This window comes from Peromyscus leucopus, chromosome 1 (assembly GCF_004664715.2).
Source record: "Peromyscus leucopus breed LL Stock chromosome 1, UCI_PerLeu_2.1, whole genome shotgun sequence".
Lineage (NCBI taxonomy): Eukaryota > Metazoa > Chordata > Mammalia > Rodentia > Cricetidae > Peromyscus > Peromyscus leucopus.
Genome location: NC_051063.1, coordinates 55,921,153 through 55,932,826, shown reverse-complemented (window position 1 = coordinate 55,932,826; position 11,674 = coordinate 55,921,153). Strand labels below are relative to the sequence as shown.

Here is an 11,674-nt window from a genome sequence, read left to right as displayed (position 1 = left end):
GGGTCACACAAGTCCCACTGCCCCTAAGAAACACTTCTTTATTTGGTTTGTCCCCAGAGGATAATGCCTCAAATGTAAAATGCTCCCCACCTGTTTCTCCCTCTGGTTCCTTCACAGTAACACGAAGTAGTCCATCAGTTAACTGGAAGCCTGTGCAAGTTAGGGCCCCTGGAGAAGGCAGGCCAAGGTACCCAAGTCCTTTCTTCAACGAAAGGGCCTTTTAGAGAACTATTTAGAGTGGACTTATGCAGCCTCAGAGAACCAAAAGAATAATGGATGGAAATTTAGGAGAACTCGTTTTAGCTCTGAACAAACGCATCCACGTTTTAACTTTTAGTGAAGTCTGATATTAGAGTGGACTACTTGTAGGTAAGGAGCCCTTGCCACCTCGGGTCTTTAAACTGCCTGTCACATGCCAGAGGTTCTTAATGGGAAGCCTAGGGCTAGAATGCTAAGTCCCTCCTACTTCCTTTGCTAGGCTGCCTCTACTTTTTTTGTTTTTGTTTTTGTTCTATCTTTTTTTTTTTCCTTTTATTTTATTTTACAATACCATTCAGTTCTACATATCAGCCACGGGTTCCCTGTTCTCCCTGCTCCCACCCCATCCCACCCCCTCCCCTTCCCCCAGCCCACCCCCCATTCCCACCTCCTCCAGGGCAAAGCCTCCCCCGAGGACTGCAATCAACCTGGTAGACTCAGTCCAGGCAGGTCCAGTCCCTTCCTCCCAGACTGAGCCAAGTGTCCCTGCATAAGCTCCAGGTTTCAAACAGGCTGCCTCTACTTTGACAGAGAAAAGGGAGTGCTCTGGGAGGGCCTGCCAATCAAGGACCTAGGACCTGAGCAGGAAGACACTAAAAGGCAGGCAAGGGTGCAGGGACAGGCCGGTGAGCAACATGGACACCTCCAGTTCCTCCCAAATTCTGTTTACTACCTTCGTCCTAAGATCCCAAGCATAATCTGACAGCTGCTGCTGAAGGGTACAGCTTAAAGCCTGGAGACCTGAGTGTCCACACTGACTGGGACCAGCTTACCAAAGGACCTCAGTGGCCCTTTCTTCTCATCTGAAAGTGAGAGGTAGGATTTGAAAGCTCTGAGGATCCCTTGAGCTCTGGCAGGCTGTGGACTGCCCTAGTCTTTGGAGCCAGGCCAGTGTGGTAGTGGTTCTGAGAGGGGCTGCTTGCAACCACCGTAGACACTGATCTGGGCCTTCTCCAACTTCCAGCTAATGGTGGCTAAGGCTTTCGTTATTGTGCTTTGTTTTGGTTTGGGATTTGTTTGGTTTGGTTAGTTGGTTTCTGGGTTTTTTGTTTGTTTGTTTTGTTTTGTTTCATTTGGTTCCCTTGCCCCCAAGACAGTTTTTCTCTGTGCAGCTCTGCGTGTCCTAGAACTTACTCTGTAGAGCAGGCTGGCCACAAACTCAGAGGTCCGCCTGCCTCTGCCTCCTGAGTGCACCACCACCACCTGGCTTGTTATTTATTTTTTTTATGGTGCTAAAAATAGATAGAACCCAAAACCTCAAGCTGCTAGGCAAGTGCTCTGCCACTGAACTACATCTCAACATGTCACATTCTTGTCTCAGGTGTCATTTAGCACCATGGATAGATAGCAGGATATTTGAATGTGATGTTTAGTAGGTAGCCTCTCCTCTATAACCAGAGCTGGACACCACAGATGTGCTGAGATTGGGATTCAGCTCTGCTTATATGGGGTCCGGTCCCTGTTGTTTCAGGGACTGGGAGATTCTCTGGCTCAGAATTCACTCTGCAGCTGGCCACATGAGGAGAAGGCATTCACAGGATACTATTGGGAGACTGACATGGACATACCCCTAGTCTGCCACCAAGCATAGCTTAGGTGCCCCCACTGGTGGGACATCTCTTGAACAAATGGATCTTGTTCTTGGGCTGGGGATGTAACTCCATTGGTGGAGTGCCTCCCTAGTATGCACAAGGCCCTGGACTTGACCCCAGAACAACATAAACTGGATATGGTGGTTTATGCCTGTTATTCTAGGACTTTGGAGGTGGAGGCTGGAGGATCAGAAGTTTAAGGTCGCTTCTGGGACTCATGAGATTATGTTTTAAGAAAAAGAAAAAGGGCCAGCGGTGGTGGCGCACGCCTTTAATCCCAGCACTCGGGAGGCAGAGCCAGGCGGATCTCTGTGAGTTCGAGGCAGCCTGGCTACCAAGTGAGTCCCAAGAAAGGCGCAAAGCTACACAGAGAAACCCTGTCTCGAAAAACCAAAAAGAAAAGAAAAGAAAAAGAAAAAGGTTGCTTTTTAATCCCATTACTTTGCAATCACTAAGAGGCAGACAGGCAACAGGACTGAGGGTAGTTTTTAGACAGAAAGGCTGATCAGCGAAGAGTCCTGCCCAAGCTCGCAGTGGGAAGAGAGCCCGGCTGCACACATGCCACACGGGGCCACTCCTGAGCTTACCTCACCCCTCGAAGTACTCTACCCTAGAGAAATGTCAACAGAAACTGCTCCCTGAAGAGACCTCAGCTCCCATCCCAGGTGGGGCTGCAGGGAGGCTTCAGGCTAGGAGGGGCCTGAAAGCTGATCTCTAGGAAGGCGTGGCTCTAAAACATTGGCAGATAAAAGCCTGGAGGGCCGGCACCAGTTTGGAGACCAGCAGGAGGCCCTGGGAGTCTCCAGCCTGTTTCTGCTGGACTGGTGAGCTGCCTTAGCAGGCGAGCAGGTGGAGCTGGGGAGGGAGGAGGGTTGTGAGTCAGGCCCTTGTTGGCCAAAGCTGCACATGGAGAGGGGAGAGGTTTGCACCCCAGATGGGATGGGACCTTCCAGGGAAAACCTGCACAGAAGGATGACAAGTCCCATCCAGAAATGGCTACTCATACGGTTTCTGAGTAGCCCAGGCAGAGCGGCACACACCCCACACATTCCTGCTAAAGACAGGATAGACCTCACCAGTCGGACGACCCAGCAGCTTGGCCTCCCCCCCGCCACCTACTCTGTTTCAGATGCCCATGGCCCCACGTGTCCTGCTCCTCTGCCTGCTGGTCCTGGCAGTCACTGAAGGCCATTGTCGGGAGGCAGCCATCCCAGGCTGCCACTTGCACCGTGAGTAACTCTCTAGGAAGAGTGGATTGGGGACAGGAGCAGAAGTGTCCCACTGAGCACTGAGATAACCCCAACCAGCAGTCTTCCCAGCCTGCTTCCTTGTCTCCTTCCAGCCTTCAATGTGACAGTGCGAAGTGACCGCCATGGCACCTGCCAGGGCTCCCATGTGGCACAGGCCTGTGTAGGACACTGTGAATCTAGTGCCTTCCCTTCCCGGTACTCCGTGCTGGTGGCCAGTGGCCATCGACGCAACATCACCTCTGTCTCCCAGTGCTGCACCATTAGTAGCCTAAAAAAGGTGAGGGGCCTGGGCCTGATGGGGGCGTGAGGGTGGGGACCCAGGGTGAGAGGGGATGGGAGCAAACTTGGGTCCCTCCCCCAACAGGTGAAGGTGTGGCTGAACTGCGTGGGGAGCCAGCAGGGGGAGATTGAGATCTTCACTGCCAGGGCCTGCCGGTGTGACATGTGCCGTCTCTCCCGCTACTAGTCCCTGGATGGCCCAGGCTCCGGTCCTGCCACTGATCTGCTATGGGCGAATCTCTCGAACGAGGGGCTGCTTCAGCTCTGACCCTCTTTAGAGCCAGCGAAGATGGGCTTTCTTTCCCCTCCTTTTACCCGGCCTTCAGAGCAGTCTTACTGCTACGCTGTCCTTCACGCCTGTCCTCAATAAAGCAGGCAAGGCTTGAGTTTCGCTCTTTATTAAGTCTGCCCCCTAGCCAGGTGAAGGGGGCAGACCATGATTACTGTAACCCCCCCCTCACCCCAGGACAATGTGAATCTCTTCTCGCCTGTGCCCTCACCCCTCCCCCTGCCCAATAAATAAAAAGGAGACAAGGAAGTACAGGGCAAGGGAGAGGAGAATGTCCCTGGACAGTGTCTTGTTGAGGGTGAGCTGGGCAGAATAAATAGACTGTGCCCCCGTGGTGGGGATGAGGAAGGCCCTGGCCAGGCTGAGGCAGGCCAGGCCAGGTGCTGAGTGCCCATGCCCCAGGACAGGAGCAGGGATGGGAGCCCAGCTGTCTAGGGCAGGGGAGGATCCCTGATGGCAGCTTCCCAGTCACATAGTTGCCCTGGTCTAGTCTTGCCAGAATCTTGCCACAAAGGCCTGAGAGTTCTGCTGCCAAGACTACCATCTTGCGTTCTTGTCCCCCCCACCATGAAAGCTGTTCCCATGGGGCTGGCAGGGAGTCCTAGAACCACTCTGGCAAGGCCACGGGGAGGCGTGGGCCTCACTGGGCCCCTGGGCAGAAGGGGTGGAGGGGCTGATAGCTCTGGGTTTAGCTTCTCCCCTTCTGGATTTGTCTAGCTCTGACCCCCGCTGGCAGCCACCTGGGGTGGAGGCCGAGGGAGGGGGGCTTCTTTAGCCCCTTGGGTCCCCTGTAGCCGGCGAAGCTGCAGTTCCTCCAAACCTCGCCAGAGCTCCTGCCGTTCCTGGGCCTTCTGCTGCTCCCTGGGGAGAGAGGAGAGGCAGCCCTTCCTCTCCCAGCTGCCAGCAGTCTAACCCCCGTACCAGGACCCCACTGTAAAGTGACTAGGACTCCCGGAAGTCTCGGCTTAGAGGGGAGGGGAGGGGAGCAAGGAGAGGAAGAATTGGGCTGTGAACTGCCCGGGTACGGGGAGTGAGAGCAGGGCAGCCCCTGCTGGAACCAGGGTGAAGCTGACCACTGGGATGGGTCCTCTTCATGTTCCCTCCAGCCTGAGGTCTGAGTCCTTCCTGCTTTCCTGCCCTCCCCTGGCCAGCCTTCTGGCCAGTACTCACTGCTGTTTCTCCAGCTTGTAGGAGGCTGTGAGCTCATCGAAGAGCTTTCCATTCATCTCCATGAAAGTCTTGAGCACGTTGTAGATCAGCGATACGATGGTTCTGGCAGAGTCAAGGAGAGGTGTTAAGGAGCTGAATGAAATACCATTCTGCTCATCCCCGGTCCCTGACCACTTGCCTTTACCGCCCTTTAGCATCCTGACATTTGCTCTCTGCCCACTAGGAGCGGCCCTGGGGGCTGGACCAGCTGTGGTGCCTGTCTCCAAGGGTTGGACAAAGCTTGGGCACTCACTGATTCCAGTGCTCCTTGGACACTTGGTAGAGGGTCCCAAATACCGCAGGCAGCACAGTGTGGCAGTTGTCCTCAATGAGGCTCAGGATGTACTCATTATTCCAGAAATACAGAGCCCGCTCTGCAACCTGGGCAGGGGAGCAGGAGAGAGGGCCTGGTAATGGCTCTGGCGTGGACAAGGTCTGTTTTTCATCCTTCCCCCCAAACCCAGATCCTCCGACCTCCACAGCCCATCCTGGGGGCTCCTCTGACCCACGGGAGGAAACAAATGGAGGAGAGAAAGGAGCACTGGTTTCACAGTCGACATCGGCAGTCCTGGCTCCTCCAGAGCCCACCACACACGTGCGGCCTTGTGAGGCGTTCAGCTCCTCAGCCTCAGCTGTCTGCTGTGTGAATGGGGCTAAGAATACCCATCTCCACCAGCTGTTGTCAGGGTGAAATGAGTTCCTGTACTTCAAGGTGTTTTAAAAGTGAAATACCAGAGCCATCATGAGGAAGAACCAGCTTCCACCAGGTTATGGCTCCTAGGAGTGGGGGTGAGTGTACTAGCATGGGGAACTGAGCCTCCTCACAGAAAATGGGACCAGTGAAGTCTAAGGTTACCAAGGAAAGAAGAGAGGGGCTAAGAATCCTGCAGTCCACTTTGTGTCGGTTTCCTGATGTGTTCACTGCTGTGAGCTCCTCTTCACTACGAAGAGACTATTGTTGGCCCATTTTATAGTCAAGGAAACCTACTTAGACTCAGAGAAAGTGCTCCTTCCGAAGCCTCTCAGCCAGTGGAATACCCATCTGCGCTTTGACCCTAGGTCTCATGACCCAAGGCCAGCATCTCCCTATTATCAGGTCTAGGGCTGGAAGAGAAGCTGAGGGAAGAGGGGACTATGTTAGGCCAACTTTGACACTTTGCCATGCTGTGCCCTGCTCTGACTCCACCTGCCTTTGGCACATACCTGGAAATGGGGGCTGGAGACACAGCGAGCCACCTGCTTGAAGAGGGGCTCCTGGATCTTCACAAACTGGGAGGGCTCAATGACATCAAGAATCTCTTCCATCTCCCCCAGGAACATCACCTGGGGAGAGGGCAGGGCAGCAGCTCACGTTCTCCTAAAGCACACACCTGCTCGCCTTCTGGAAGCTGAGCCCTCCCACCCGCTCTCAGGGTTGTGAGAGCCCTTCATACCTCCTTCTGGGTGCAGGTTTTAGGCCAGTATTTGAGGAGCCCCCGGATAACCTGTAGGGTGGAGGAGGAGTCAGATACACAGAGTGAGGGGCCCACCTTCCCTCCAAGGTACTCACATGCTCCGTCAAGGTGGCATCCTTCTCCAGGAACTGCACCACACAGTACGCCAGCTGCAGGGCCAGAATGGAAAGAAGGAGCCAAGGTCAGGAAGGGCCAGGAGCCAAGAACTAGCTGCCCAGGACAGCATGCCAGGTATCTGCTCATTACTGCCTTCACACTCTTGTTCACTGAGCACTTACTGCTGCTTTGGACTTAAAGGCACCAAGCTCTCGAGTGCCAAGCGGCGCAGAGCTGGTGTCTGAGGTCAGCTCTCAGGTAGAGGAGACTGACTCAGAGGTAAGACAGGATGCAGCAAGGGTCAATCTGACTTCCTGGTCCCACAGGCAGCCCTGAGTGTCAGCAGCACCTGCTGCTGCAGGGCCAGGCCTGGGGCTCACCTGGGCATGAAAAACAGACAGCGACTTGACAGAGTGCAAGGGGATCAGGACTCGAACCAGGAACTGCTTGTGCTCGGTCTTCAGGGGCAACGCAAAGCCATTGATGATGCTTTGGAATGGACAGAAGAGAGGAGCAGGGCTCATCCAATCAGCCTCCCAGTCCCGCCTACCAGAACCCCCAGCTCTAGCCAAAGCTAAGGAGAATTACCTTCCTAAGATCTCTAGCAGCTCAGCCACACCATTGAAGTGCTCCAGCTCATAGATGAACCTGCAGGAGAGAAGAAGCTAGAGGGTGGGAGCTTGGGACAGGTCCAGCTCTCCGTCGGTCTTCCTGCCAGCCACCCTGACTCACCCCACACGGCTGTCCAACGTTCTCCAAACCACAGCAGTGCACCTTTCCTGGCGCCCCAAACCAGGCCCCACCGAGTCCATACCCACAGGCAGTGTCTTGCCCAGCCCAGCCATCTCGGCCACTGTCAGTCCCAGCTCAGCCTCTCATCTGTGAGACAGCCCCAGTTCGTTTCTTCCAGTCCCTAGCACTCCTTACCTGATGCCCAGCCAGCCAGCCAGCCAGCCGGCACCCAGCCTAGGACCTTCAACCTTCACGCAGTCAACCAAAGCAACAACAAACATCTCTACCCTGCACTGTAATTCCCGAACCCCCCTGGCAGGCAGGGCATATGAAAGCCGTTACAGAGATGAAGCTGAGACTCTAAAGGCTACTCGCCTCAAAGTTAATAAGTGGGGGAGCTAATGGACTCTGAGCTCCTAGAGAACATGGGTCATGTCTCCTCTATTCTATCACTAGAAACAACAGCTAATATTTCAGCGGCCCCACCTCAGGCTAGGAGCTATGCCAGGTGTTTTGGAGACCCCATCGGGCTTCATCTGAAGAGTGGACCCACATTAGCACAGGCAGTATAACCACTTCAAAGAGTGAAGTAAACAGAGAACTTGAAGGACTTGCCCAAGTTCACCCGAATACTTGAACCAAACTCACATATCCAACCATAGTCTCAACTACAAGGTCACAGGGCCTCCCAATGCTCAGTGGATTGGTGCTCAGTACATGTTTGTAGAAAGCCTGATAAGGATCAGAAGATCTAGACTCTATATTGCACTGGACTGCCCTAGTCCCTCTAAACTACTTAATTGGCCTCTATTTGCTCATCTTTAAAATGGAAAGAAAACTCATTCTCTACTAATTTCACAGGCTTTGTATCATCAATACTATGCATTGCAGAGACAGAACTTGGTAAACATACAGTCCACACAGCCTGGGGGTCCCAGCAGGTCCCTCCTTCCCTGCCTCCCTCCCAGGTCTCTACTGAGCAGGCAGCAGTCACGCACCGGAGGAAGATGTGGTTGCACTGTTTGCGGATGTAGGCCCGGAGACCCAGGAACTTGCCGTATACCCGATGCAAGATGGTCTTGAGGTACTCACGTTCCCGAGGGTCCTCGCTGTCAAATAGCTCCAGGAGCTGTAGGACCAGGGTTAGGGTATATAAGGCCAGGTGTCAACCCCTATTTTTCCCCATCCTATCCCCATGTTCCCCAGATAGCCTGTGCCTGCTGCATGGTACCACCCAGCCTGGGCTCCCCAAGTCACCATCAGGACAAACTTTTGATCCACATATCTCTTGGCCACAGAGGGCTGGAAGTCTGGACTCTCCAAGAAACGCAGGAAAAACTCATATACCAGCTGGGGGTGGGAGACAGACCAAAAGGTGAGTTCAGTTACAGCCTCACCCACTCACCTTACCTTACCTCAGCCAGCAGTCAGAAACTATATAAACTCTCCCCACAGCCCTCCAATCGCCTCTGAAATGCAGACCCCCTGCTCCCCAGCCCTTCACACCTGTAGATGTGGCCACGAAGGCTCAAGGTTGGGCTCATCCTCTTCAGGGTCAAATTCAGGGTTCTCACTGGGTGGCAGGGTCCGAAAGATATTTACTGATATCTGGGGGCGGGGGGCAAGGCAGGGTTCTTTAAGGATGAGAACTTGGAGGCACAAGTTTTGGGACTTCTCAAAGTTCTCTGTATCCCATCCTGCCTCAGCCTCCCGAGTAGCTAGGATTATAGGCATGTAACACCAGACCAAGCACTTTTCAAGTACACTGAGTACATGGGGCTTGAACCTGAGGCCTTGCACTGAGTTTTACCACCAGCCCTTTCCTCCTCCAGTTCTCCTGGACTGACCTATTCCCAGCAAGCAACTCACCCCTCGGGACAACCTTCACTTAAGCACCAAGTTCATGAAAACCCTGAGCCAAGGGCTGGGGACCCAAGGGTGGCTTGACACATCCCTGGCTGGGTGTGATCAGTGGGGATGGTAAGGCTGAGCAGTGAGCAGTGAGGCCCCCAGGCCTTTAGGGTCAGAGTTTCTGGTTCAGAGAAGCTCCTGAGAGAGGGTTTCACAGAATAGCCCAGGCCTGAGGCAGGCCATGGAAGACAAGTGGCTCAAAGGACAGGTCCCCCAGGCCCAGCTCAGAGGTTCAGTGGAGCTGGAAGCTTAGTCCTTGGCCAAGCTGAAGAACATGCATTAATTCTTCCCACAGGGGGCCCAGTGGTCGACTGATGGGGTTCTTGTCCCCCGAGGCTGGGCACAGTGCTTACCATGCGGATGATGTCTGGGTAGACGGGCTCGATGAGGACACCCCGGGTGCTCCCCACACATTCCACCAGTTCATTGAGGGCCGCACGCTTCACCTCCTTCCCCTTGAGGTCAGCCACACAGTCCAAGAAGTCAAACATCACCCCACATTGGGCCAGTTTCCGGCTCAGCAACTCATGCAGCTCAGAGGCTGGTACATCTGGGAGAGGAAGCAGGAGATGGAGCCTGGGCCATCGCCGCTAGCGCTCCAGATAGGGGCGGATCTCCTCATCTCTCAGGCTGACTTTCACACAGGGTACCAGGGTACAGCTACCAAACAATTCTAGTCCCATCCTTCACTCCCGGGAGGTTGGGGGTAGGAAGGTGGTCCTTTTTTCTAATCCAGGATCAGAGACCTCATCATTTTAAAGCAAGACCACAAACTCTGGATATACAGTCATTCTCCCAAACAGTCACTGCCTCTCTCCTTGGTGGCACATGGATTTATGAGCCAGAAGTAGAAAGCGGGGCAGAAGTAAGGTTGCAGGGATGTGGTGATCACAGGGAATCATGCCAAGCACCTATTCCAAGAGCTAGGCAGCTGGCTGGGCTGATAGGAGCCTCCTGAAATGTAGGCTGTGTGCCCCACCCTTGGCCCTTGCCTGCCCCTGGCACCACTTCCAGATGCCCCACCTCCGGAGATGACAGGCCGGTCAGGCCATGCGTCAGCAGAGGGCTGGAGACTGGGGGTCAGTTCCCATGGAGTTCCTAGCCTACAAGGGTATCCAGATTCTACCTGACATGTTCGTCCCTCGGTCCTCCCCTACCTTGCTTCCTTCTAGGCTCGGGTACCTCAGCATGAGGCAACGGCTCACCTTTGAGCAGGGGCAGTGGCGTGAGCTCTTGCTGGTTGCTCTGATAGCGGAACTGAGAAGAGCTGTGTGAGCGACGGGGGCGAGCCCTGCGGAGGGACCGGCGGGAGAAGCCGTCCACCTTGTCCGGTGGTGGCACTGGAGACAGCCCTGGGGAGGAGGGGCTCGTGGGGGTGCTCGCAGGGGGCAGCTTCGTCTCCATGGCCAGTGGGCAGCCGTCAACCTTTCAGAGCATGGGGGGCTCCTTGTAGGTCTGGAGGAAGCTGAGTGAGGCCACACACACTAACTGGGACCCATCCTGACCGGCGTGTTGCGGGGGCACAACCGCAGTCCTGACCCCCCCAGGGCCTCTGGCCACTGCCCAGTCCTGGGGGGGCAGGCAAGGTAGAAAGGCAATGGCTCAGGTCTTTCCTGGGGGTCCAGAAGAGTCCAGTCAGGGTTCCCACGCTGGCTCTTCTGAGAAGTCAGGTTAGAAAGGTCAGCAGGAGAGACACAGGGAGCAGGTGGGTTCTTCTCCAGAAACAGCCCGTGTGCTGCAGCTACTCTCACTTTTTTCCCTTCGTCCCCTTGCTAGATCCCCAAGCAAGGGTGCAATCATGTCCCTGCCTTCTTCCAGACCCAAGCTCTAAGTAGCCCCTCCCCAAATACGGCCTACTTCCACTCAGGATGGGACTCTGTTTAGCATCTCCAGCTCCTTACAGCAGTGGGACTCTCCTGCTCCACTAATGCCTCCCGGCCCGGTGCACTCATACAGAAACGAGGGTCCTGTTCTCATGCACCCCCCTCCAAACCCGAGCATCTCTCCCTGCATCCCGCTCCTTCCTGATCTCCAAACCTCATGGTGGTAGTAGGGCACACACTCACTTCTCAGAAACCCAGACTTTGGTCGCCGACCCCTAGAGGCTGACTCGGAGGACGGGGCGGCGGTTCAAGGGTCCTTAGCGGTGGTTCCGCCGCTCGGGGCGCTGGGGCTGGGCGGCGGCGCTCCTGGGTTCGCTCCCGGGCTCTGGGGGTGCTGGAGCATGCCCCCAGCTCAGCCCCAGAAGGGGCCGCGCGCTCGGCGGGCTCTGGGCTGGACCCCAGCAGCACGCGATCCACGGCAGCTATCTCGGGACTCAGACCCGCGCGGTGCAGCGCAGCGGGAGCCCCGGCTCGCTGCGCACCGGCACCCGCCGCCCAGCTGCTCAGGATGACATCAAGTCACCTCCCCCCTCCCGGTCCGCACCTCCCCTCCTCTGGGGGGGCTGCGTCAGGGAGGCCTCGGGGCCGCTGGGAAATGTAGTCTGCACCCTGCTTAAAGGGAGAGACCCGACATTACGGGTAACCCCAGAGACAGACTCCGCACTCCCGGGACAAAGCTGAGGCTTTTCAAACCTGCAGCAGAGTGGGACGGACTCCAGCT

The 11,674-nt window shown here is 55.5% G+C and overlaps 2 protein-coding genes across 2 annotated transcripts; one reads left to right on the top strand and one right to left on the bottom strand.

The window, feature by feature from the left end:
- The first annotated feature begins 2,261 nt into the window (after nt 1-2,261).
- On the top strand, nt 2,262-3,845 carry Gpha2 (glycoprotein hormone subunit alpha 2). Its single transcript, XM_037207974.1, has 4 exons — nt 2,262-2,674; nt 2,980-3,079; nt 3,193-3,377; nt 3,465-3,845. Exons 2-4 carry the CDS (start codon nt 2,980-2,982, stop codon nt 3,564-3,566), a joined length of 387 nt encoding a protein of 128 aa, XP_037063869.1. The 5' UTR covers nt 2,262-2,674; the 3' UTR covers nt 3,567-3,845.
- A 95-nt stretch (nt 3,846-3,940) lies between these two features.
- Ppp2r5b (protein phosphatase 2 regulatory subunit B'beta) lies at nt 3,941-11,461 on the bottom strand. The gene is made up of 14 exons (XM_028855896.2): nt 11,137-11,461; nt 10,276-10,728; nt 9,424-9,620; nt 8,666-8,767; nt 8,417-8,509; nt 8,158-8,288; nt 7,016-7,075; nt 6,808-6,916; nt 6,427-6,480; nt 6,311-6,361; nt 6,081-6,200; nt 5,131-5,258; nt 4,839-4,940; nt 3,941-4,529 (listed from the first exon to the last, which is right to left on the bottom strand). The coding sequence occupies exons 2-14, from the start codon at nt 10,472-10,474 to the stop codon at nt 4,382-4,384; spliced, it is 1,494 nt and encodes a 497-aa protein (XP_028711729.1). The 5' UTR covers nt 10,475-10,728; nt 11,137-11,461; the 3' UTR covers nt 3,941-4,381.
- Nucleotides 11,462-11,674: the final 213 nt, after the last annotated feature.

Excerpts from the sequence above, each read along its gene's own strand:
- Gpha2 (XM_037207974.1), top strand. The coding sequence starts at position 2,980 with ATGCCCATGGCCCCACGTGTCCTGCTCCTCTGCCTGCTGGTCCTGGCA. Across the intron at positions 3,080-3,192 it reads CCCAGGCTGCCACTTGCACC|CCTTCAATGTGACAGTGCGA; the intron begins GTGAGTAACTCT and ends GTCTCCTTCCAG. Across the intron at positions 3,378-3,464 it reads CCATTAGTAGCCTAAAAAAG|GTGAAGGTGTGGCTGAACTG; the intron begins GTGAGGGGCCTG and ends CTCCCCCAACAG.
- Ppp2r5b (XM_028855896.2), bottom strand. The coding sequence starts at position 10,474 with ATGGAGACGAAGCTGCCCCCTGCGAGCACCCCCACGAGCCCCTCCTCC. Across the intron at positions 8,289-8,416 it reads ATCAAAAGTTTGTCCTGATG|CTCCTGGAGCTATTTGACAG; the intron begins GTGACTTGGGGA and ends CTGGTCCTACAG. Across the intron at positions 4,530-4,838 it reads TACAAGCTGGAGAAACAGCA|GGAGCAGCAGAAGGCCCAGG; the intron begins GTGAGTACTGGC and ends CTCTCTCCCCAG.